At 56.7% G+C, this 25632-nt stretch overlaps 1 protein-coding gene and 1 non-coding gene across 2 annotated transcripts in view; one reads left to right on the plus strand and one right to left on the minus strand.

Annotated features, from left to right (window-relative positions):
* Positions 1-25632, minus strand: part of PGBD5 (piggyBac transposable element derived 5) — a 102786-nt gene that overhangs the window by 29224 nt on the left and 47930 nt on the right. Inside the window, exons 5-6 of the mRNA XM_024765619.1 lie at positions 6530-6957; positions 954-1088 (exon numbers count right to left, since the gene is read on the minus strand). Coding sequence (XP_024621387.1) covers positions 954-1088; positions 6530-6957 — 563 coding nt within the window. The remainder of the gene's footprint in view (positions 1-953; positions 1089-6529; positions 6958-25632) is intronic.
* LOC112413625 (U6 spliceosomal RNA) lies at positions 18055-18163 on the plus strand. Its single transcript, XR_003006014.1, has one exon. It is a non-coding gene; the product is annotated as a U6 spliceosomal RNA (small nuclear RNA).

A 25632-nucleotide genomic window follows, 5' to 3' on the forward strand; every position in this document is an offset into this window, starting at 1 on the left:
GGCAGTGTCACTGCAAAAGATACTATAGTGATGGCAGGGGTTGTGTGGGGAGGGAGGGCCCAGGCTGTACGTCCAGAGTGTTTCCCGCTCTGGGGTGGGTCTGTCTAGCAACAGCCTGAAGCCTGTGCGTGAGCCCAGCTGGAGAGCCTGGGCCCAGCCCGACCTGAAGCCCCCCGGCCTGCGGGGCAGGGCGGGCTGCTGCTTGGGGCACATGCACCTTCCTTGCCGCGGCTCGAGCACATGCGGCACGGAGATGCTCAGCTGAACCTCCCTATGAATCCTTCCCTGGCTCGGGGGAGGGGGGGTGCAAGGCCCCTGCGCCTTGGGCCTGGGGATGCAGCCGGGCAGGGCAGTGAGGGCCGCCGAGTGGCCCGAGCGGCAGGGCGGGAGGAACCAGCCCAGCCGGGGTCCGCTTCGCCAGCCCCATCTCTTCCTTCCGTGCGCCCCGCACCCTGCCGCTCCGGCAGCTCGGCGGCGTCTGGCACTGTTCCCGCAGCAGAGCTCGGCCACCTCTGCAGGGCAGAGCCAGGGAGCAGGCAGCAAGGCAGGCTCAGAGGGCCGGGCTCCTGATGCCGTTGCAGGCCTCTGAAGAAGGTGTCCTTAGGACAGAGCCCCGGCGGGGTCTGGGGGGTGTTTCTGGGACGTCACACGGCGCGCTCTCGAGAGCCATGGCAGCGACCTCTGTGCCCAGCATTCTGGTGAAGCCTCTGGCTGACACTGTAAGGGCCTGAGCCCTGATCGGTGTTTACGGCTGTTGTTTAACCCCAGGGGCCGGAGTGGGCAGGAAGAACGTGCAGCGGACAGCGCCAGCTAGCCCCGGGCCCCAGCAAGGAAGAGAGCAGCGCAGCCCAGCCGAAGCTGCAGCATCTGTGAGGTGCAGTGAAAAGGGTAAGTGGGCAAGTTCACCAGTTACCAAATCCTCCCTCGGCCTCCAGGGCCGGCCCGGGGCTCACCTGGATGATGAAGCCAGTGGAAGAGCACTGCCGGACCCAGAGGCTGAATTTCCGCTTTTTCCTCTTCCGCAGCTCCCGCTCTGTGCACGTGGCAATGAACACAGGGTCCTCATCAATCAGGGGTTCGTGTAGCACCTGCCGGGAAAGAAAAAGCAGAGACTCTCACGGAAGGCAGCGTGAGCGCAGGGTGGGTCTTCAAGTCTGGGCTCAAATCTAGTCTCTGCCTTTGACCAGCTGTGTGACCTTGGCTAAGTTACTTTACCTCTCTGATCCTGAGTCCCCTTGAGTCTCCTCGAGTCTCCTCATTTGTCTATACCAGTGTTTGGGGAAGGATTAAATGAGAAACTGGCACTTAGCAGGTGTTTAGTAAATGGAAATCATCATGACAGTTATTATTATTGGCCCAAGGTCCTCAGTCCAAACTCTCACTTGGGAGAGGGACCTCCAGCAGGGGTCCTGACTTCCAGCTGGACATGCCTGGTGGGGACACCCACTTCCTTTCAAGGAAGACCTTTCCACTGATGGACGCTCCAACCGTTCACTGACGCAAAGGTGACCTACATCTAACCTAAACCTACCGACCCAACTTCACACGATTCTTTAGGTTCTTTAGGTTTTCTGGACAGCTCTCATGCTGGCCCACGACCTTCTTTTTCCCAGGCTAAACATTCTCTTTTTAAAAACTCTTCCTGAAATGACCCAGTTCCCTCATTGCCACGACCGAGCCTCTCGCTCTCCTCTGGGTCATCACGTCCTTTCTGACGTGGGACTCCCCAGGCAATTTTTAAACTTACTTCACCTATTTCCACTTCTAGATGGCACGGTGACAGGACTTTTTCAATGACAAGACAATAAAGTAAAAAGAAATGGCATAAAAACAGGTTCCAGGGGTTCCCCAAGTTTTGTTTCTTCAAGCTAAAGCTTTTGGGGGGACTTCTGGGTAAATTTTAGGAAGCTGTTACGCTTCCCTTCCAATCCAACTTCAAGCTTCCTTATGGATTGGTACGTACATGTGTGGTTCACTGAAATGAAGAATGCTGGAAGTACTATGATTCCAAGAACTCTCCACAAAACTCCAGGTCAGGGGCTGGCCCACTGCCCGCTCTAAATGAAGTTTTCCCAGAACCCGCCGTGCCCCTCACTGACGTGCTGTCAGTGGCTGCTTTTGGGCTACAAGGTCCCAACACAGACCACACGGCCCCCAAAGTCTAATACCTGGCCACTGACGGAAAAAGCGTGCCAATGCCCGCTCTCCATCAGGGCCTTTCAACTTGAATAAACAAACAAGTCACCTGGGAATCTTATGAAATGTGGGTTCTGTTTCGGAAAGCTTGGGGCAGGGCCTGAGTTTCTGCATTCCCAGCGAGCTCCCAGGTGATGTCAGAAAGTGGCCTGGCGAGGGCAGAACAGGGGATAACACTGACAGAGTGTGAGATGGACAGTGGCCTTCCACTCTCCTATCAATGTTACCTCGAATTCCACTTAAGAAATAACGGCCCTGCAGTGTTGGGTCTTAGGTGTGCATACCAGCCCCTCCAGGGTTCTGTTGCTGGAAGTGGGGGGCATTAAGCCCGGCCTCCCCTACCTTGAGCTCACGAAGGGGAGGCTGGAGAGGCTGACCTCGTGCCCGGTTCCGTGCGGCTCCCCAAACCTTCAAAGCCCATGTGGAACCACTGTAGCAGGATGGCCACGTCCCACACACGGAGGGGCGGGCGGGTGGAGTGGGGAGTAAGGAAGATGCGGCCCTCTCTCTGCTCTCCAGAAAGCCAACGTCCTCTACTCCACCTGCACTTATCACAGAGTCCCGTTCAAGTTTCTATTTAATCACCAAAGCAAAAGAGCCAGCAGGAACGCCTGGCCTTCCATGGCTTCTCCTCTTTTCTACCCTCATTACAGGCATGTGGAACGGGTCACAGCTGAGCGCAGCACAGGGTAGGGCGCTCTCCAGAGCTCCAAAAACTGCCCCCTCCTCTGCCAGGCTGTCATCGGCCAGCACTGCTGTCGCCCAGCTATGTGTTCTGAGTCCCTTCCGGGTATGACGAGCTCAGGCTGGGGGGGGCAGTGGTTATGCAGGGGAGACACGGCAGCCATGTACTGACTTCCGCAATCCCTCCCCCAACCCTCCTTTAACTAATCTGCCCCCGGGCTTGAGGAGATGCAGCATCTCCCCATTTGGTAGCTGTGTATAAACACTCGTGCCTGGGCGCACCCCACTGCTGGGGTTACTGATCGAGTCTGGAGACTCTGTAAGCTCATCCCAAAGGGTCACATTTGCTGGAATAAAATGGCTCCAGAGACTGCAGGGCAGAGGGTGCTGTGTGCCGTGTGCCGTGTGCCCAGGTGCGGTGTGTGCGTGGCGGCGATGCAGAGCTGTTCCCCGGAGCCTGGAGCGGAGTCTGCTGGGGGATGGGACGGGGACTGTTCCCACTGGTCTCAACAGGCAGAGTGAAGACCGGTCAGTGGAGCCCTGAGGCCTCGGGGTGGAGGACTGCAACTTGAAAACACACCTTCTCCTTGAATGGAATGTTCCAGAGCCAACAGGGACTTCAGAAAAGGAGGAGCTGGAAAGCCAGGAAACCTTGAGGGTTTCCTTTATTTTACTTAACGAAGACGTATATGACCCTGATGTTTCTACGTGTAAGAACGAGGCAGCCTCTGCGGCAGCGAGGCAGAGAGGCTAAGGGCGTGCGCGTGTGTGCCCAGAGCCGCCGCTCGACGGCCCGCGTTGGCGGGACCACCAGCCCACAGGAAGGCCCGAGCACGCTCCAATCCACGCTGCACTTTCTGGTCTCACGTCCTTTGGCTGGCCCTCCTCAAGCAGAGCTGGCTCAATGGGGCCCAGAGTCGGGAGGAAGAGGAAATTCCAGGTGATTACCAGCGCACTGGAAAGCCAATCCCAGGGACTCGGACTTCCCCTCTGCCTCATGTTCCTGTCTGGTGGGTGGACTCTACCGGGTACTGTTTGCCCCCCAGACCCCCTTTCCATCTTCCTACCCTGCGCTGTGTCCTGGTGGCCAACCTCTTATAAACCGCACACCCCAGGGCCCTGCCCCCAGCACCTGGCTTGTGTGGCCACGAGGGAGGGATGAACAAGAGATGCGAGCCCTGCCTGCCTGCCCACGCCAGCGCCACAGGCTCACGGAGGCTTCCCGCTGCTGCCAGCCCAGGTGTTCGCCACCCTGGTGATGCCCCTAAACCCTGACTGTCCACAGTCCCTGCTTCCAATTCTCTGCAACTGCCCTTCTGGAACATAGCATTTGTTTCCTGCTGGGATCCTGACCAACATACAGAGCACGGGATGGAAAATGGTAGCAACAAGAGCACATAAGTTTGCAAATACAAAGGTAAAAATAAAAATTAAATACAAAGTAAAATTTTAAAAAGAAAAAGCAAAGCGGGGGGAACAAAAAAACCCAACGTGAGCAGAGAGCTGAAAGCCCTTCCCCAGACTAAATCTCACGTCAGCCCCTCTTTTCTCAGTCTCAACAAGTGGACGCGAAGAAAAGATGTGGGCGGCAAGAATGAAGTGACCGTCTCTCGAGGGTCTCCCCTCGTACCCATCTGAGCCGTACGACACAGGAGGGCAGAGCTGCCGCCCCAGACACCTGCCCCCCCTCACGGCACCCATGTCTGGGGTTGGGAAGGGGTGAGCCCACACAGCTCAGAATTCGCTAGTGGGTGCTCCAGCGTGCCCACCGGCTAAGCGGACCCTGGGGACACACACACAGCATGGCAATCGCCCGGGACGCAGGTCTCAGGTGTCTGATGCTGTAGTTCCAGAGGGATCAGACCGCCCGGGGCCGGCACACGGCAGGCACACACAGACATGGGTGTAATCATGGGTACAGCTCGTCTAGGGGCCGGAAGGACCCTGGGCAGCCTTATCCTTAGGCTGTTAAATATCAATCATCCATGGAGTTGCTTGCTTGACTCCGGGAAGATGCTTAGTCTCAGTGAGCTCACAGCCCTCCAGCAGCTCTTCAAATGTTTGATGCCAAGGATGGCCAGAATATTGTGTTTTTCCCCTTGCAGCCCAGCCCATGTGTCTCTGGTCTGGCTCATTTTCAACCAAGCAAATATTCAGTGACACACACAAAAAAACCACGCCCAGCCCTGAACTTGGTCCTGCAGGGCCTGTTATAAGGCAGGGCGTGTGTCCCCAAAGACCCCACCTCCTGGTAAGAAGGAAGGTGAGTGACAAGACAAAATGGCATTCGTTGCCCTATAAATAGTCGGGGGATTTGGGAAGCCTGGAGTCACACGGGGTCCTGGAGATGGGAAACCTGCAAAGGCAGAGAGGAGGGAGCACCTCCCAGGAGTCAGAAGGCGCATCACAGACACCTGGAGACCCTCATGAGCCGGCACATTCACAGGACAGCAGAGCAGAGGCAGGAGAACCGTGCAGGGACCGCGGACCTGACACAGGACATGATCTTCCCCACAGAAACCCTGTGCTTTCCAGCTGTGCGGAGAAGGTGAGACAGGGAATTAGGAGAGGATCGCAAAGAGAACAGCGAAAAGAACTTGAGGCTCGTGACGCAGGCCTTTAAGGAAAAGCACGAGGAAAAGTAGTTGGGTGGGTGGGTCTTTAAATGTACAAATAAAAGAGAAGTAAGATTTTGTCTCCGTATGGAACAGGTCAAAAGGAACTGGGCTCACGTGGGCCAAGAACCTCCTGATGTTTTCCTTAGAGAAATTTCTAGAAAGAGCCACCTCCTCAGTTTCCCGACCCGCAGAGCAACTTTGAGGACGATTCTGAGACTGTCTCACCACAGCCAAATGCGATTGCCTCAGCCAACCAGAAGGCCGGGGCTTGGGAGCTGAGAGCATACACAGCCTCCATTTAGGAAGCGAGGAAGGTGAGGGGCCGTAAACAGTCAGGGCCGGGGCTCTGTGACCTCCAGTCCAGAGGCACCCAGCTCTCCACGCAGGCCAGGGCACCTCAGCACCTGAGCCACTCCGACGGCCTGAGGACGGCTGCAACCCCAGGTTCGTTCCCTTCACCCCCTAGAAGGCCTCTGGCCTCCTTTCACCACCAGCAGATGAGCACGTACTCGGAGGATACAAGAAAATTAACATTACCCTGAGCAAACCATCGTTTACAAAGAAAGTGTAATTAAAGGAGAGGGAGGGGCTTCCCTGGTGGCGCAGTGGTTGAGAGTCCGCCTGCCGATGCAGGGGACACGGGTTCGTGCCCCGGTCCGGGAAGATCCCACGTGCCGCGGAGTGGCTGGGCCCGTGAGCCATGGCCGCCGAGCCTGCGCGTCCGGAGCCTGTGCTCCGCAGCGGGAGAGGCCACAACAGTGAGAGGCCCGTGTACCGCAAAAAAAAAAAAAAAAAAAAGAGGAGGGAAACTGCATTTCGGAGCAAAACGCTGAATGTGGGTTGGAGCTGTTCCTCCATCAGCTCCCTCTGATTGGATGGGGATGGATGGGCTGGTGGCCTGGGGGACGAGCAGGGATACCTCGGAGGTGACCTCGGGGTCAAGGCAGGATGGGAGGGTGCCAAGGGCACCACCCACCGTTTCCCCAAACCACTGCCACCCCTGAAGGCCCCGCCCTGGCTGGCGGCCTCACCTGGGTTTGGGAAGGCCTGAAGGCGGCGTCGAAGCCATTCTGCAGGGAGTCCAGGAAGGGCTGGACCTTGTAGAGGCCGTGTGTGGTCTGGCTGGAGCGGAAGGCCACAACGTGGAAGTACTTGAGGATCTTCTCGAAGCGGGCCTGGCTCATGACCAAGGCAAGGCTGCGGTTGCTGTAGAAGCCGCCGCTCCAGATGCTGAGGACGGACTCGCAGTGGGAGGTGCTGGTGGAGATCACATAGCCCAGGAACGCCTTCATCTCCGGCAGCGTCACATCCACCCAGGCCCCGTCGCTCCCGAACCGCTCCTGGAACTTCTTGGCGTACAGGTTGGTCTGCACCACCATGTTCTTGAGGACGTTGTCAGGGACGAAAAGCTGGAAGAAGTCCACGGCACTGGCGCTGGGCGGCATCTTCCGGATGGGACCTGGACAGGCAGGCCAAGCGCCACTGCTACAGCCACTGGGTCCCCTCGAGGCCTCCGCCCGAGCGCCACCTTCCCTCCCGACTCCCTCCAGGGAGGAGCCCGAACACGCGCCCCGAAGCATCCTGCTCTCCATCCCTCCCCCGACGGGACACGCCGCCCCGCTTCCCCACTGCGCCCTGCACTCGGCCCCGCCTCACAGATCTGGCAGACCAGAAACACCATCGGAGAGAAAGGCCCGCGGGGTAGGAGCGTGGAGGGCCCCCACCAGAGACACAGCGAATTCGGAACAGAGGAGCTCGGCGTGGCGCTCTGGCTCTTGTCTCCTTGTAAGTTAAGGTGACTTTGGAAATAAGAATCCTTTCACTACTCAGGGCCCGAAAGATTCCGTTCAAGCGAGACGGCAACCTATTAGGTACTGTCTGGGTGGTGACTCTTAATTTATTAGTAAATAAATCTGAAGGGTCTTGTTTAGATAATTTCACCAATGCAATGAAAACCTCACAGTTCTTTACAAATGCAAGGACGGCCTTTTGAAACACACACACACATCCTTAAAGAGACATGGCTTTCAACTCCATGTAAGCCAGGCTAACAGTACGTAGAGACTTGAAGGGGACAAGCTTTGCTTCTACTGCATCCTCATAGTGACTTCTAATAAAAGCTGTGCACGTTCTTTGGAAGCTTAAACTCACCCCCAGCCCACCCCCAACTTTCCTGTAAGACTGAATTAGGCAGTCTCTGAAAAACAACTTTCCTACAGCAAAATTAAGACTGACAGTGTACATGAGGCATCCCAGGTCTTAAATGCAGATGGACAGATCTGGGACGTGCAACCCTAAATGTACTGCTCGCTAACTGCACGGCCTTGGATAGATTTCTTCATCTCTCCCGTTCATAAAGTGGGCACAGTAATAGCTGCTTTGCCAGGCTGTCGTGCGGGGCAGGCTGAACGGGGGACGCAGGGGATGCACCGCGCACAGTGCCTGGCCCTACGGAGGTACCTACAACTGGGTAACCTTTACTGAGACATTATCCACAGAAATCCATTGACGGCGGGCTGAGGGCTTTAGAATGCTCTAACTGCCCTCATTTTGCAGAAGAAGAAACCAAGGCCCAGAGAGCAAAGTGGCCACCATATTCTCTTTCACCAGTCGTTTCTTGGAAGGGCTCCAGGCGGTCTGGGCACCGGCCCTGGCTGACCTGACAATGAGGCCGGGAAGACGGCTCCACGGCCGCCCTGACTGAAATCATTTTATTTCCGCGAACCTTGCAGTAGGTGAAGCCATAAATTATTCAGGGGTAGCTTTCAAAAAGGAGGAAAAGCAGCATTTTAATGGCTACACCATGCTGAGTAAGCAGAATGAAATGTTCTCTTCCAAAAGTTATGTTTAAAGTCATTTTGCCTCTCAGACCATTTCAAAATGAATTCACACAGGGGCCTGGCCAACCGCTTAATGAAGAAACCGGGAAGTAGCTGATACCCTCTTATAAACTCACACAGCCGTCTCCCTCCCCTCCCTCCTCACGGCCACCCACCCCATCGTGTCACCACGCTGCTCCTTCAAGGCCCCATCGCCACCACCCACCTGGTTCCCTAGGCCTCCAGGGGATCAAACCCAGGATGTGGCAGCAGGCCTGCAGACCGGGGGACCCCGACAGTCGCTCAGTGAAGCTCCATCCCCCAGAGACTCCCCAGCCCACCGCGTGCGAGGAAACCCTAACGCCCCTTCTCAGCAGCGGCTACAAAAGCAGATGTGCTGTTTGGAAAGGGGACGGTCACTCGAGGGTGGCAGGGAACCACCATTCAGTGAAAAATGTCGTGGTGACCCTGGGAACAGAAAGGAGTGCGACCGGCATTCCCTCCCCAGACGTTCTCGATGGGGTGAGGGGAGCAGGCCACGGAGAGTGACCCGGTGACGTCAGGCTGGGGAAGGCTGTGCCCACGAGGGGACCCTGAGTCCAGGGCCTGGGGACAGGGTCCGGGAGGCTCCCTGAAGGGGCCACGTGAGCTGGGCTTCATGGGTGGAAAGTCATCAGCCCGTGGGGCGGGGCTGCAGACGTTGCAGAGTATTTCGGGCAGAGAGAACATCTCACACAAAGGCCCCGGGAGGAGGGTAAGCGGCTTGAGGCGTCGAGGGGCACGGGACCTGGGCTGGCACCGGGGCCGGGCCAGTGAAGCACCGTGAGCACGACGGACCACACCTCGGGGGGTCCTCGCTGCCGCAGAGTGGGGGAGGTCTGGGCAGCTCCTGAAGTCACTCAGACCCGGCGGGGACCCAACGGAGCGGGAAGGGTGGCCACGGCCCATCCCTGTACTTCTCGGGCTCCTCCCCTGGTCCCCCTGCAGGTGTGCTGGGCACGGGCATGGACTACAGGCGAGGGGGCAGTGGGGATGGCCTGAGCCCAGGAGCCTCCATGCAAAAGCGGCCACATCCACTGATCACTTCTGCTGGTACCAGGACTGGCACGCAGGCTGATACCTTAAGCTAATGGTGTCTGGACCGAAACCCAAGGTCCCCCACTGCGCACCCCACCCTCCGCTCCTCCCCACCGGCCCCCCGGTTACCTGGGCCAGACACCTGCGCCTCCTGCAGCCCACGCCCACCCCTGCGGCACGTCCTGCCACCCTCACCGCCACACCGTGCCCACCGACCAGCGCATGCGGCCCGCCCTCCCACGCGGCCGCCACCTCTGGCCTGGACGATTAAAGCAACCTCCCGCACGGGCATCCCCCTCCCCAAATAACTGACAGCAACAGGGAAATTATTTTAACGACACAAACCGGATCACAGCGTAAGGAAAACGCCCCCACGAGCGCCCACTGCACTTCAAGCAGAGCCACATTCCTCCCCAAGCGCTCAGGGCTCAGGGCCCTGCATGCCCCACCCCCAGGCTCGTCCCGGGCCACGCTGCATGCCGGGCAGGTGCTCGGCTCATAGGTGGAGCTGGTGTCAGGCCTGGGCCCCGGCATCTCTTCCCACCACAGGGCCTGCGTCCACGCAGGCCCGTCTGCGGGGACAAAGCCCTCCTGGCCTCTGGACTCACTGAGCATCCCCGGTAGGCTTTCCTGCCCACCCAACTGCAAGCTGACCAGCGCCGGGCTTCTCAGTCTCGGCCCCCACCGGGTCTCCCCGCTTATGTTCATCAGCCTACGGTGGTTTTCTTAGGGACTGACACTTGCTGTGGCCTGCCTCTGCTGCCCCACCCTCAGAGGTCGAGGCCGTCGTATCACCCTGCAGCCTCGGAGCCCAGTACACGGTATGTTCAACACATTCCCGATGATGGTGGATAGAACGTGAGTGGCAGGGAGGAAGGAGCCACGCCCACCAAGGAGGAGGGGCATCGGTGCTGAGCCCCCTAGGCAGGGTCTCGTGTCTGGACAGCAGTTCCCCGTGCTAATGCCTGGTGGAGAGGCCAGGTCAGCCAGCAGCTTCTGTGTGTAACAGGAGGCCTGAGTGGGTGGGCAGGGCGGGGCAGAGCTGGCACACCCCTGGCTGCACCTCCCTGAGGACACCAAGCTGGGGTGGCCAGGTGAGCCCTGGGTGGGAGACACTTGGTCACGGACAGGATGTGGGAAGGGGTGCGTCACAGACACCTACCAGGTGCCCACCTTCGGTGAGCTGGCTTGGGATCTTGTTGGGTTTAATTTCCTCCCTCCCTCCCTTCCTGAATTGAGGGAAACCACTGCAGAACCCCCCCGGCCCTTCTGCATCTTCTGATGCTTTTTCCCCCTTCCCTGTCCACAGCTGCTGGCTGTGTGACCTTAGGCAGGCCACATAACCTCTCTGTGCCTCAGTTTCCTTATCAATCAGACTGGAGTAATAACCGCCCTAATGCGAGTGGAAGTCAGACAATGGCCGGTCCCGGCCAGTCCGCCATGAGGCCCGCTGGGGCGTGGGTCCCGGTCCCCAAGGAGCTTCTCCAGCTGCTCCCTTCCCTCCACGCACTGCACCACCCAGACCCGAGGCAGCGGGCACCCCGCCTGTGGCACTGACCCCCACCTCTGCCCTGTCTGGAAGAAAAGGCTGGCTTTGTGTGCTTTCGAAAGCGTAACCTTTTAGAGACTGAAGCTTTCATTTTGAGATGAGATTGGCATTTTGCATACACTGGCACTTTGGGGTACAAATAGTCAGCAGTTTTGCGACATATATGAGGAACACAGTATTTTGAATGAACGGTTTAAAAATTAAAAAAAAAACTTATCTCCAGGCCAAATCAAACGGTATAAAAATATAACGGGAGGACTTCCCTGGTGGCGCAGGGGTTAAGAATCCGCCTGCCAATGCAGGGGACACGGGTTTGAGCCGTGGTCCGGGAGGATCCCACATGCCGCGGAGCAACTAAGCCCATGTGCCACAACTACTGAGCCCACATGCCACAACTACTGAAGCCCGCGCCTAGAGCCCATGCTCTGCAACAAGAGAAGCCACCGCAATGAGAAGCCCACGCACCGCAACAAAGAGTAGCCCCCGTTGCCGCAACTGGAGAAAGCCCACGCGCAGCAACGAAGACCCAATGTGGCCAAAAAAAATTAATAAATTAATAAAAAAATATAACGGGAACATCCTGCATCGTCACAAAAATATTCCTCTCACTGGAGACACTGAAAAACCTTAAGGCAACAGTCCATAAATGGGTAACGCAGAAGACAGGTGGACCCGTTGTTCTCATTGCCAGCTGCAGCTGGTCTTCACCTTCGGTGGACGTAATCGTCCTGTCTCTCGCATCCTTCTATCCTTCCCCCAGTGGCTGATAGGCAGGACAAGCCAGCTATCTGACAAACACTTGAGGTCTAAGTCTCCACTGCAGGACGCAGCCAGACGGCCATGGGAGAACTCTAAAGCCTTTTCCCTTGCGTAACTTTTGCTCACAGCTAAGTGACAGGTAACAAATGCAATTCACAGCCGGATCAAGGGGTCTCCAGGCAGGGGTAGGAGTCCCGGCTGTGTTCCCGACATCCCTGGATGTGTGGCAGGGGGAAGGGGGATACCCTGCCCTATGTCACTGGGCGGCTGTAGGCAGCACCAAGGCTCCCCTTCTGTTTAGGCCTGATCTGCAACGCTTACCAACACACGGAAATGAGCTCAGATCAGTGCTACAGTCCCCTAAATGGTGTCTTCCAACAGAGGAACATCTAAGGCTAACCATCCTCCACAGCCGTTAGAAAACCTGCAGAAACCTGGCCGGAAAACCCCAAGAACGGCATCAGTCACGTAACGTATCAGCTGTGGGGCTTCCTTGTTAGGGACGCATAACAGTAAACTGTGCACGTGTGTGCGTGTGCGAGCTGATGCAGCCCAGTGGTTGGCAAAGCAGTTGACCACACAAAGAAAACAGTTTTGGCGCCGGGCACCTGAGCTGATGCCGTTCATAGCGAACAGACCATAGAATAGCAGCGTGTAGTCCCTACAGAAAGAGGCTAGTAACAGTAAACTGTGCACGTGTGTGCATGTGCGTGCGTGTGGTCTTCCTCGAGCTGATGCAGCCCAGTGGTTGGCAAAGCAGTTGACCACACAAAGAAAACAGTTTTGGCGCCGGGCACCTGAGCTGATGCCGTTCATAGCGAACAGACCATAGAATAGCAGCGTGTAGTCCCTACAGAAAGAGGCTAGTGGGCTAATGGAGACACTAAGTCCAGAACCTTGACTCGACGTCATGTGGCAAAGCACAGAGAAGGGGTGACATGCACCCGGGCCCGACGTGTCACCTTCAGAAACACTCACTGTATGAGGCACATATACACACGTAAGAAAGCCCTATTTCACACGAAACGTTAAGATTCCTGTGTGACAGCCAACGCGAGTTCCTCCACCCCCAGTCAACCTGCTCCGAGGGGTCTCCTGGGAGTGCTCTGCCGGGCAGAGGCGGCCGTGCCCATCTCCACGTGCACTGAGCTAAGACAGCCCTGGAGAGAAAGGACGGCAGTGCCCGCTCCCCTGGGCCCGGGGAACCCCCCAGCCCGACCGTGTCCTCTCTGTCTGGAGCAGCGGTGTCTCTACAGTCGAGCTCACGGGCACAAACTATTCTTTGGACTCCGTTCGTGAAGAGAGATCAGGTCAGACACGTTTGTACAGACAGAACAGGAATTCCTCCCCCTCCGACCGGATCTGGTTCTCAGCGTGAGTCGCAAGGTGATGGCCGCAGAGCAGACGCAGAGGTCACATGAATGACAGATGTCACTGTAACTGACTCCTTTATTGGCAGTAGCCCAAAGGCCAGGAGGCAACAAGGCTATTCTGCGACAATTTGTGAGTCTGTGAGTCCTGCCATGCCCAGTGTGCTGTGGCCTTCAACAGTCCACGCTACTGAGAAAGCCTGGACCAGGCTCCCCCTGCACCCACCCTCCCCCCAGGCTCATTCCCAACCCACCACCCGCCCTGGACCAGGCTCATCCCACTAAGATACTTGGGCACCAAGACACAGCTTCCCCTCTCCCTTAGTGCTGGGGGGTGGGACTGGGTCGGGGTCTGGGTCAGGAGCTGCCCTGCTCCAGGCTCTCGTCTACCTGAACCTCCGGGAAGCTGCTGTTTCTCTGGGTCTCAGCTTCTTATTGGTAACTTGCATCATCTCCCTTCCAAGACTAACGGAACAACAAGACGATGATGTAAGTTATCTTGAGGAATGTCAATAATCGCATAAAAGTCTCATATCGTCATTCTGAAATAGCTGCTGTCCAGACATGTTGAGGACAGCCCGTACTGGGCCCAGGTCCCCATGACTCGCCAAGCGTGGGACCTTGGGCACGTTGCTTAACCTCTCTGTCTTGGTCTGTTTGGGCTGCTACAACAGAATACCACAGGCAGGGGCTCAAACAACAGAAATGTACTTGTCACAGTTCCGGAGGCCAAAAGTGCAGGGTCAGATCGAGTGCAGGCAGATTCGATGTCCGGCGAGGTGCCGGCCGCCTTCTGGTTCATAGGGGGCTGTTTCCTCGCTGTGTTCCCATATGCGGAGGGGACCAGGGAGCTCTCTGGGTCTCTTTTATAAGGCACACATCCCATCACGAGGGCTCCACCCTCGTGACCTGAGCACCTCCCAACACCATCACACTGGGCGTTAGGTTTCAGCATATGAATTTGGGGGCACAAACGCTCCGTCTGCAGCACCGTGATCTGCAATCTCCACGTCAGTAAAGGGAAGAAATTCAGTATGAAATTCAGGGTTTGGGTGAGGATGAAGTGGGGCGACGTAGGTCAGGAGCCTAAGGTGCGTCGCACACGCCCGACACCCAGTAATAGCGCCTCACCACCTGCGGACGGCATCCGTGAACCCCGCATCCCCGGCCCCTGTCCCTCTTCCAGGAGCTCGCGTACCAGATGGCTGTGACAGAACAGCAGGTTTGGCAGCCATACTTTGTGTTTCATTTAGACACCGTGTCTATTTTTCACACGAGGCTGTATTTTGAAAGCTCTGCTTGGGTACAGAAAGGACAGACGGGCACTTTCCCACTTGGGGAGCACCTGATGGGGGAGGGACGTGGTGGTGACGAGCAGTCCAAGGCCTGCCCACCTCCAGCCCCAGTTCGTGCAGAGTGGCCAGGGAGGATGGGCCACCCAGATGCCGAGTTAACGTCCCCCATCGCTTCCCAGATCTTCCCTGACGCCACCACACCCACTGCAGCTCTTCAGCCCCAATTGCATCGGGTCCGTGCCCAACTTCCATCTACCCGGGACACTGTTTATTCCTCAGGCTCCTTCCCCAGACCTACCTCCTCCTGTTCATGAGGGCTCAGCTGAGGCCACTGAGGTCCCCAACTTGCTGCCAGCCCTGGCCAGTTCCAAGTAGCATGGCAACCTCACCCGCACCCCTCAGACCACCCTGGACCACCCTAGTCCCTCCTCCATGAGAGGTGACAGAAGCGGACCACGCCGTCAGGCGCCGGGGCAGAAGCAGTGAAAAGGATGTCACCACCCTAGGCTTCTAGAAGGGTGCCCTTGACAGGACAGAAGACCCTGAGGCGCTGGTGGAGGGTCTTCTTGGCATCGAGCACCACAGCGGGCGTGTAACTGGCAGTATTTTCCTCTTACAACGGTCAACCAAGGAGGCACTGGGATGCCCACCTCGCAGCTGTGGAGGCTCAGGCTCACGGGAACAACTCGTGCGAGGTCACCAGACCTGGGGAAAGATGCGCCAGAGGGCCTCGCCCCGACGCCCCTGCGCACAGGGGCACAGACGCCCCACACGGTGGGTCCCGCTGGCTTTGAGGTTGCTTGCGACCCTCCACGTACGCGATGAAGCTCTGACCGTGGGGATGGCTGTGAGGCAGCGGCTGATCAGGAGAAAGGAGGGAAAGCTGGAAGCCGACCACCAGCGCGCACGTGGGCTTGGGACGTCTCGTGGCTGAGGTAGATCCTCAGAAAGAACTGTGTGCTGTTGACGTGAAACGGCCCCTCCCTGAAAGCCGGCGGGGATGTGCCAACAGGAAGGCGTGGATATTGTTAGGATACCGTCGGGGAAGTCAGGGTGATTTTGTCACTTACGGTGACTCCCGGGAGAGAGGGTAACAGAAGGGGTGCGTGTAGGGTCCAGGGGCGGGGGTCTCTGTCTCTTCTGTTCCCTGTTGCATCTTCACCGCCTAGAACACCGTCTGGCCCATGGGAGGTGCTCAGCAGATACCTTGTCGGGTGAGTGATGAATGAATGAGGGAACGAGGGAGTGAAAGGGAAATGGCTCTTTAGGATTTGAGGGCAGTAAACAGAGGAGGTCAAAAGCATCGAGGGTTAGGGTTATGGAACCCGATGAGGGAGGGAGAAGACAAAGGGGCAGGTCCTGGAGCCGGGGACCCTTACCAAGCACCTGTGTGTGCGTGCATGCCTGTGTGTGTATGTATCCAAAGAGGTGAGGGACCTGGGCCTCACACTCCTCAGGACCCTAGATGTGGACCTTTGTGCTTACCTACACATGAGATTAAATACGTGGCTACAGAGACACACACGCTGGGCCGCGCACAGAAAATGCGCCGTTTTGGGAATCCTGTCTTGGCACTGAAAAAATGCTGGGAGCCTGAAGAAGCAAACAAACCAGAAGCAAGTGGCACAGGCTGGTCCCGAGCCCTGGAACATCTCAGCCACAGGCCAGAGAGGATGAGTCTGGAGAATCCAGAGGCCCTGCGAGGCCCCCAGGGAAACGGTCCGGCCCTTGCCAAGCCAAATGAGAAAGTAACGGTCACGTGGCAGCCTGCCCCCAGACAGCGGGCCTCGGAAGGTCAAACCTGGACCTCCTCTCTGGGGCCTAGCCCGGCCTGAGCAGCTTGGTCAAGGATGTATGTGGACATGACGGCCGTTAGATCACTGATGGGTGGGGGTGGGTGGGGACAGCTGGTCCGTACTCTGCTGGCCCCTACAATCCAGGCACTGCTGTCTCCCAGGCTCCCCTCTCCAGAGGGCAGCGGGCTCCGCCTGGTCCATGCACGCAGTGATGGGGAGGTGGGTGGCACTGGACTCCCTCTGCAGGCGGACCTGCAGGACATGGGTGATAGCCCCCCACCCTGGTTCTCTTGGGCAACGCCCCGACACACACACACACACACACACACACACACACACACTCTCTCTCCCTCTCTCTCTCTCTCTCTCTCTCTCTCTCTCTCTCTCTCTCTCTCTCCTGGCTTAGAATCACTGGTGCGAACCATTACCCCCTCTTACAGACTCGTCAGTCACTTGAGGCCACACAGCCCAGGTCTGCAGACCCACACACCCCATCCTCCTCCTTTTCCACCATCAGCCCCTCTGGATTTACTCCGAGCGTCTGTGTGTGCTGGGGACAAGGAGGTGCTGCAGAGTAGCTCGGGTTAGGAGGAAGCCGCAACAGCACAGGGCTGTAGCTTCTACTATCCCAGGGCCCCGCGACGCCCCACAGACAGACAGACGGCCGGTGCCGGCCCTGGCTCAGCGCAAATGAAGGCACAGGCGCCGCTTGGTCCCTGGATGCTGATGAGATCCCTCTAATTCCCTAAACATCCGCCCACACCCTGGCGGGAGAGAGAACGCAGGATGAGAGACGGAGGAGATAAGGAAAGGGGTGCTGGGATGGAGAACCAGGCCCTGAGGCGGGGGGGAGGGAGAAAAAGCCTGGGCAAGTGAGGGACAAGCAGCACGGGCCCGGGATCCCCGCTCTCGGCGTGGAGGCCGAGCAGGGACGGGCAGGACGCTGCAGGTGCAGACGCGGGAGGGCGACCCCGGAGACGCTGTGGGCAGAGGCTGACCCCATCCCGCTGGTCACCCCGTGGCCTCCAAGACAGATGGCACGTCTGCCTCACCTTCCCACCAGGAAACAAGGACCAGAGACGGTCACGGTCACAGTGAGTGAGCTGGGGTGACTCCGGCCTCTGGCCTGCTGGTAGCCTTTCCCCTTTCAGGCCACACTCCAGAGCCCAACTCCACAAACGCTGCCCAGGGAGATATTTATATATTTATCAGTAAGTAGAAATAAATCACGTTTATTTTACTTAACAAAGACCTATATGACCCTGATGTTTCTACGTGTAAGCACAAGGCCGCCTCTGCAGCAGTGAGGCAGAGAGGCTAAGGGCTCGCGTGTGTTTGCCCAGAGCTGCCCCTCGACGGCCCATGTTGGCGGGACCGCCAGCTTCGGCCCAGGCGGCAGCCCTCCGCGAAGGCTGTGTCACCAGGACCTCCTTTCCCCTTCTGGGCCTGGGGGGGCTGGGCGCCCGCAGACCCCAACCTGGGCCCGAGCCCTCTCCCTTCACCGGGAGCTCCACCATCACCTGACCAAACCCACGTCCGGGCACCAGTGCCCGGCTGTCTACGTCAGCACGAGCTCGGACAAGTGTCTGCCGTTTTAAACTGCAGTTTGTTTTCCAACACAAATGCTATTCTTGTCGCCCATCTCGTGGCAATGTTATTTTTTCCTCAGCTTTAAATCATGCAGCTTCAGGATGAAGTTTGTACGAAAATTATCGGTAGGACAAATTACCCGGTTGAGACCTGCTCTAGAAACACGATCACCTGTGCATCGTGGGCCGCTCTGCCTGAAAGGCCCACCTGCTGCCATGGGCTCAGCCCCTGGCCACTGGAAAGACAACCAGCTGACGCCTGGATTCTAAAGGATTCAGGGATGTTTAAGAAATACGTAGTCGTGCTCGCTTCGGCAGCACATATACTAAAAAACTGGAACGATACAGAGAAGATTAGCGTGGCCCCTGCTCAAAGATGACACGCAAATTTGTGAAGCGTTCCATATTTTTAGAAACTAACACACCACCGTAAAGCAATTATACTCTAATAAAGAAGTAAAAAAAAAAAAAAAAGATACAAGGAAGTAAAAATTTTAAATAAAAATTACTCAAAACCACCTCCCCCCCCAAAAAATAGAACTCAGGCCCACCGGACCTACTGAATCAGAATCTACGCTTTTACAGTCTCCCCAGTGTACTTGTGAACCCATGAATAGCTGAAAGGTACATTTCTACCTCGACATGTCTTTTCTGTCTGAGAAATACACACATTTTATCCAATTTGACATAAATAAAACACTCAAAAATGCAAAAAAAAAAAAAAAAGACTTAGTCTTTGAGGAACAGAAGGCGCAAAGGTGACCGCCACTGAGGCCCGGCTTCAGAGAACTTGAGAACAGAAACCCAGAGCCAGTTGTCTCGTGCCCAACAGGTCTGTTCAAGCTGGACAGTAGTCAGATTATTCCTTCAGGAGGGGAGCCTCTGAGGTACATCCTTTAATTCCACAACGTACCTGAGTTTGAGGTGTCCAGTGTGGGGAGGGGACCTTCATTTAGGGCTGGTGATGTGCCCAGAGCTGCACTGGAGACTCATGTACGTTGGCACCACATTTCTAAGGAAGTTTTACGGATGAGGAAGAAGAGACACAGACCTCGGGCCAACTGTTGAAGGTCAGAGCCCAAGCGTGAGCCCTAGGTCCCTCCTGACTCCGTGCCGCTGCCCCTTCACGGAAGCACGCCTCCCACCACAGCGCCCCAAGTGCCATCCAGCCGGGGACCAGCTCCCTGGGCACCGAGCACGAGGACGCAGGCTGGGGGGATGGAAGGCAGTAACAGGTCCCAGTGTGGGGCAGCCCTCCCCAGCCAAGGCGAGTGATCTCTATCACCTAAGCGTCTCATAACTGAGGAGCAGGTCTTCCAGGCAGGCGAAGGGCCCACGGCGCCCAGGCAGCTGCACTTGTAACGCTGTGAGCCCAGGAAGAGCAGGGTGCTCTCAGCTCAGCGCGCCCTCCGACACGTCACACCACCCGGATGAGACAGCACCCAGACCACGTAGACCCAGCACTTTTGGAGCTACTGCGTTGTTTAGATTTCCTTCCTGTTAAGGGTGACTCCACACCAGAAAGGCCAAGTGCAAAGCACATACACAATGATTCCTCATTTTCATGCATAAAGGTAAAAAACTAGAGTGAAAAATCAAAAGTGAAAGCAGTTAGGAGACCCAGAACACTATAAACCACACCTAGCAAATGCCCTACGTGTCTTCCCCACCACCGTCCCCCTGTTGTCCTCTCATTTGGTAAGGAGCTCGCCCCACGTATGTGCTAAGAGCACAGAATGCACCTTTCCAATGGTAGCCCTTCCAATTGGAGCAGATGCTGAAAGGCTGTCCTCCTCCTATAGAAACTCGGATTACGTCATATCTTCCTTAGAGAGATGCTCTCTGCAACACACTCCGCTGGCTAAATGTCGATGGGGATGAAGTTGGTACTCCACTCACCCCTGTTCATAACCAGAAGCCAATCAGCATACACGACGCACAGGTCCCTTCCAGAGAGCCTCACTGTGGTCAGCCGGGTGAGGATGACCTGCAGCAGGTGGCCTGGGGTCTCCTGTCGCCTCCTGCTGGCCCGGCCTTTCTCCACGGTGCGTCTCCCACCCCTGTCTGTCCCTCACGACTCCAGCTCTGCGGCTCTGCCAGGATCTTATTAGAGAACTGAAGTTCCAGCGGAGAACACCTTCAGGTATGACCCTTCCCACGGGGGTTTTCATTTTAATAAAGGCTTTAGTGACTATCAAAGGCTTCAACTTCCTAAATCACTCCAGTGGCAGAGTGGCTAGTAGGTATGGAGAATGACACAAAGTGGGGCTGAGATTTGTAGCCTTTGTATCGCCCAGGGTGTGTCCAAAACCCATCTGTGCAGGTGCCACCCGACACCCAGCGCATACACAGGCGCTCACCTCCCCAGGAGTGAACAGAAGAGGACCTCACCCTCCACTTCAGCATAGGTGTCAATCCCCGTCCAGAGCTCGTGTCGATCCCAGTAGTTAGCAGCTGCCTGTATACATGTTAAGGAGGATTCTGAAGCCCTGTCTGGGGCTGGGGGAAGGTGGTGCTGACTCACAAGCAATGCTTGCTGTGGGGGCAGGTGGCCAGGGGCAGGGCTGCCATTATAAGTGATTTCCATTCTTCATACTTTTCTGAATGTGATTTCTGGGACTAATGGATATAATTAAATATATGGTCTTTAAAATTAGAAAAAGAACAGCAAATGACATTTTAAAGACTGGGCACTTGAGGTCCTGGTGTCCTTCTACCCTTCCTTTCAAGGCAAAGGGTTGGTTTCACTTGTAAAGCTAGAGTGGGCTTATGGGGTTTCTAGAATCCTTTCTACAGTGATATTCTGTGCATCACGGCCTATCTGCCTCGAGCACCAACTTCTACTCCTTAGACAGGAGGCCACATGAGCAGGAGAGAAGTCGAGCCCCAGGCCCCCCTTCTAGAGCCCACGGCCCCCAGGCTCCAGCTCACTGCCTACAGCACTCCCACTGGGCAGCGAGGGGCAGAGGGCCCTGGGGCGAGAGCTCTTCAGAGGCTTCCAAAGACTTCCAGCCCCTTTTTCCTCTTTGGGATTCCACCTCCCCGACCTAAGTTTCTAAGGAGGAATAAGCGAGCAGACAAGTCAAAACACCCAACTTATGGAGACTGAATGCAGTCCAGACCTCAGAGGGTAAATTTTTTATGAGGCTGGAAAAAATATAAGAATCCCTCAAAAGTTAACATGGTAGTCAAACACTTGCTTGTGCTTGCCACTGGTTACAGATACTCCTCTTTGTAACCAAGGGTGTTGTTTTGTCAAGACTTGGGGAAGAAAAGGCAGCCTGAGCAGATGTTGGCAAAATGCAAACGCAAGCGCCCCAGCAGGAGGGGGGTGTAGCAATGAGGGGAGAGGTGGGGAAGCTCCGCACCCCAGACTCTTGTCTTCCAATCAGCTGTGCGCTGCTCCCCAAATCAGAAAGCAGGTTTCCAGGTTGACATTTCCACGCTGGACGCCGGAGATGCACTAAGGAGAAAAACTCTCCATCCTCGTGACCCCTTACATGTGAGAGAGATGGCCGGTCGGGCTGGGCTTTGAGTTTTCATCTGAGCTTTCCCTTCCTGTTTGTGTTTTTTAAATACAGACAAGGGCTTCCCTGGTGGCGCAGTGGTTGAGAGTCCGCCTGCTGATGCAGGGGACGCGGGTTCGTGCCCCGGTCTGGGAAGATCCCACATGCCGCGGAGCGGCTGGGCCCGTGAGCCATGGCCGCTGAGCCTGCGCGTCCGGAGCCTGTGCTCCACAATGGGAGAGGCCACAACAGTGAGAGGCTTGCGTACCGCAAAATAGAAAAAAAAAACAAAAAAACATATATAGAGAGAGAGACAAAGAACCTCACAATGAAATAGCAAAACATCCAGGAGGATGTGAGCAGACCTAAGCAAGAGAGGGCGTCTCTCTTCCCTTTTCTAAACAGGCACCAGTGTCAGAAGCCGTCGTGGGCGCTTCTACATGAGACTTCTTTTTCATCCTCCCACGACCATGGGGGGTTGAGAGTGAAGCTTCCGGCACCAGCAGCACAGGGGTGAATCTGCCACTTGTTAGCTGTGTGACCTTGAACGCGATGCCTCCTCTGTGGGCCTCAGGCCACCTACCTCACTGAGCTGTTGTGAGGATTAAATGAGTTAGCACTTATCAGGATGCACTCAGGAACCACGGGTCACTCCTCCTCTTGCTGCTGTTATTATTTTCATGGTCGAGCCACAGTCTCTTGATGTGACATGGAATCAATGGAGAGCAGAGCGTGGGCAGAGGGCCGTGGGATGGCCAAGCGGTACAGACTCCTTCCCTTCTAAGGAGGCATCGTTCCAAAGGAACACTTTACAGAGGAGAAGCTTTGTGTAGTTTTATTATTCTTTTTTTTAAATATAAATTTATTTATTTTTATTTATTCATTTTTGGCTGCGTTGGGTCTTCATTGCTGCACGCGGGCTTTCTCTAGTTGCGGCCAGCAGGGGCTACTCTTCGTTGTGGTGTGCGGGCTTCTCATTGCGGTGGCTTCTCTTGTTGCGGAGCATGGGCTCTAGGCGTGCGGGCCCAGTAGTTATGGCATGTGGGCTCAGTAGTTGTGACTCGCGGGCTCTAGAGCACAGGCTCAGTAGTTGTGGCGCACGGGCTTAGTTGCTCCGCGGCATGTGGGATCCTCCCAGACCAGGGCTCGAACCCGTGTCCCCTGCATCGGTAGGCGGATTCTCAACCACTGCGCCACCAGGGAAGCCCTATTATTCTTTTATTATTTATTCTTCGCTAAGGCGAGAATCCCAAGCCACCCAGGAGGCAGGCAGCTCCCTACCTCTCACCAAACCTGGAGCTGGCCTGAGCGTCTACTGGCCTTACTTTCCTGGACTCAGCCCGCCCGACCTGCTCCATCCACTGGCCAGGGTTCTTACACTTTGAGGTCCTGGGTGACTACAGAAAATATAACGATCATCCAAACAGCAGTTCTATTTACAAGTGGGCAAACTGAGGGCCCGGGCCCTGGTTTCCCCTCTGGCGGCCCCTGCGCTCTGCAGAGCGGCCCCAGGGCCGTCACTGTCACCGTTCAATGGTCTGTTCACGTCACCGTTACTGAGAATTCTTATTCTAACCCCAAGGACTACTTTTGGCACACACTGCAGGGCCGGGGCCTGCTGCCTGCTGGCTGGGGCGGGCATCACGGGAGAGCTCCGACGCTAGGGGGCAGAGCAGGGGCGGGGCAGCACGTGGAGACAGATGGGCCCCCGGCCAGCTGCACCGCCCACGAGCAGCCTGATGCCAGGCAAATACTCGTCTGCAGAATAAAGGGGTTGGACTGAGACCACCTCAGGTTCTTTCCAGCTCTTTCAAAAACATAATTGCTGTCCACAGCCAAGAAGCAGGCCCTACGACATCTCCAGAGACAGAACGTTGATTATTGGCTCCTTGGAAAGTGGAGGCAAGGAGTATGCAGGGGTAGGGGAGTGACAGCTGACAGATAAGGCGTTTCTCCTTGAGACGATGATGTTCTAAAGCTGTGACGATGGCTGCGCGTATTTGTGGCCGTCCTAAAAACCACTGAATTGTATACTGGAAATGGGTGAACTGTATGGTACGTAAATTATATCTCAAAAAAGCTGTTATCCCCCAGAAAAAAAAGAAGCAGGCTCTGACTTCATGGCTACTGCTCCTGCTGGAAGAAGGGGACATCCCCTCTCCCTCACAGGGCCATCAAGACGGTATCCGAACAGTTCTGAGCGCAGTGCTTGGTGCAGCCCACGTGCTCCGTGCACAGCAGCCAGTGGGGAAGGCCTGCTCCTACAGGGAGGGCCCTTCTCCCAGGGAAATCTTAGAAGGGAGGTGAGGAACTGCCCTGCCTTTGGCATGAGGTCAGTCCTCCCGGGCCAGGCCAGCCCCTTCCTAATCGCAGGTGCACACAGCCCCCTGCCGCGGGAGGAGAGCCTAAGCGCGCGGGTGCAAGGTGCCGAGTGTGGATCCCTGTGAAGCAAATTCCTTGAGATAAAGGGGGTGAAGCTCATCTCCCACCGCAGAGAGGGACCAAAGTCCTGCAGACAACTCAGTCTGGACGCTAAAGCTGTGTGCCGCGGGGGCTTGTGGAATCGGAGAGGCGAGTGGTGACTGCAGAAGTGGAGAAGCAATGGCAATCGGTGTGAAATGCTGCCGCCGACGGTGCCAGGCATGCGAGGAGAAGCAGCTGTGGTGCTGATGATGCCAGCAACGCAAGGAGGATGACCCGGTTCCCAGAGATGGAAGGGTCTCGCCAGGGCAGCTCTGCCTGGGAGTGGATCTCTCGACCGCAGACCCTGGCCGAGCACCGAGCTGACCAGCTGCTGCTCCTGGCCCTGCAAAGTCTCCGAGGATGCTCTGCACAAATGGAGCACGGGGGCTGCAGTCAGGCAGAGCTGACCGTCAAACAGAGCCTTGGGCAGGGCACATAACCCAACAGAGCCTCGGTTTCCCCGTCTGTAAAATGGGGATGATCGGAGTATCTGCCCCCAAGAGTAACCGCGAGGACAAAATTAAACACTGCCCAGAAAGCACAGCGCAGCAGCTGGCACACACTAAAACTGGAAACAGCACCAGCTACTGCTTTTAATGCTGCCTGCCAAGCGCTGCCACGGGGCATGTGCCTCCCGACACTGACATGATGATGAGACTCAAGCCTCTTTCCTAAAGGCCAGTGAGGCCAACTGAGGACGCACCCCCGGCTTGATCGGAGTGTGAGGAGGAGGGATGCTACAGCCAGAGACTGAAGATTCCTCATCAAGGTCCCACTGTGGGTGTCCATCTAAGGCCAGGAACTCATCAGGAGAGCACATCACAGCGTAACGAGAGCACTTTCGTTTTTGGGGATCAAGGGCAACGGAAGTTATTTTGGGGACACCTTGTTTTGGCACGCGGGTTTCTGACTATGATTTTAAGCCACCACACACGAAGCGATATTCCTACTTTCCACTGCCTCTCGGTAGGGCCAGCATCTAATACAGCACTAAGGAATCACATCATCTCCTGTGCAGGGATTATTAAAAAAAGGGTCCTCTGGTGGTCCTTTCACTCATGAGACATGCTGTCAAGTTGATGCTGTCCGCAATGGGGGCAAAACAGGGTCCCCCACCCCATGGCCATACCTGCCATTCCCTCTCTCTCGACATTGAAAACCCTCCCAGTCACCTGGAGTCGTGCGGCTCGTTCAGATCTGCTCCCCTACGTCCCCACAGCATGCTTCAGAGTCGGGGAAGAAACGGCACGGGGGGCCCGCAGGGAGCTAGGGTATCTCCCGAGGCTGTGCCGTTCTCCGCGGGAAGATGCTGCTTCTCTCTTAACCTCCCTTGGAACACTGCCCTGCTCCTCGCCTGCTCTACAAACCCCGGGGGGCAAACGTCCCCGTCAAGCTCCGCCCTGAGCACGAGGCTTCCCCCGCAGCCGCAGGATCTCGGCACGGCCACCGCCCCCAAGACCACGATGTCCGTGTGGAACGAGGCCCGCAGGGGGCCCATCTCCTCCGTCATCCCCGAGACGGGGGCCGATTTTATCCTCCTTTGTGGATGAAGACAAGAGAGACAACCCAAGGAGACAGCCGTCGCCCAAGGCCCTGCTGTGATATCCGCACGAGACAGTAAGGCCGCCCGAGGACCAGTGGGCGCGCGTCCACAGACCGCAGCCCACGCCGCACGGCCTCCCGCGCTCACCCCGGCGGCTACGCTCCAAGCTGGCAGCTCCACGTGCGCCCGCGACCCAACCTGCCCGACCCCGGCTCCTCCCCTCCCCGCCCCCTACCTGCCCCGGGACGGTCACCCTGCCTCTCCCAAGGCAGGCCGTGCAGCTACACACCCTGAACGACATCTCCCCCAGGCCACTGCGCAGCCCCTCAGGCCACGGCTGCCCAGCCTTCTCGCAGCTCCTGTCCCAG

This window comes from Neophocaena asiaeorientalis, unplaced genomic scaffold, assembly GCF_003031525.2.
Source record: "Neophocaena asiaeorientalis asiaeorientalis breed wild unplaced genomic scaffold, Neophocaena_asiaeorientalis_V1.1 scaffold369, whole genome shotgun sequence".
NCBI classification, from domain to species: domain Eukaryota; kingdom Metazoa; phylum Chordata; class Mammalia; order Artiodactyla; family Phocoenidae; genus Neophocaena; species Neophocaena asiaeorientalis.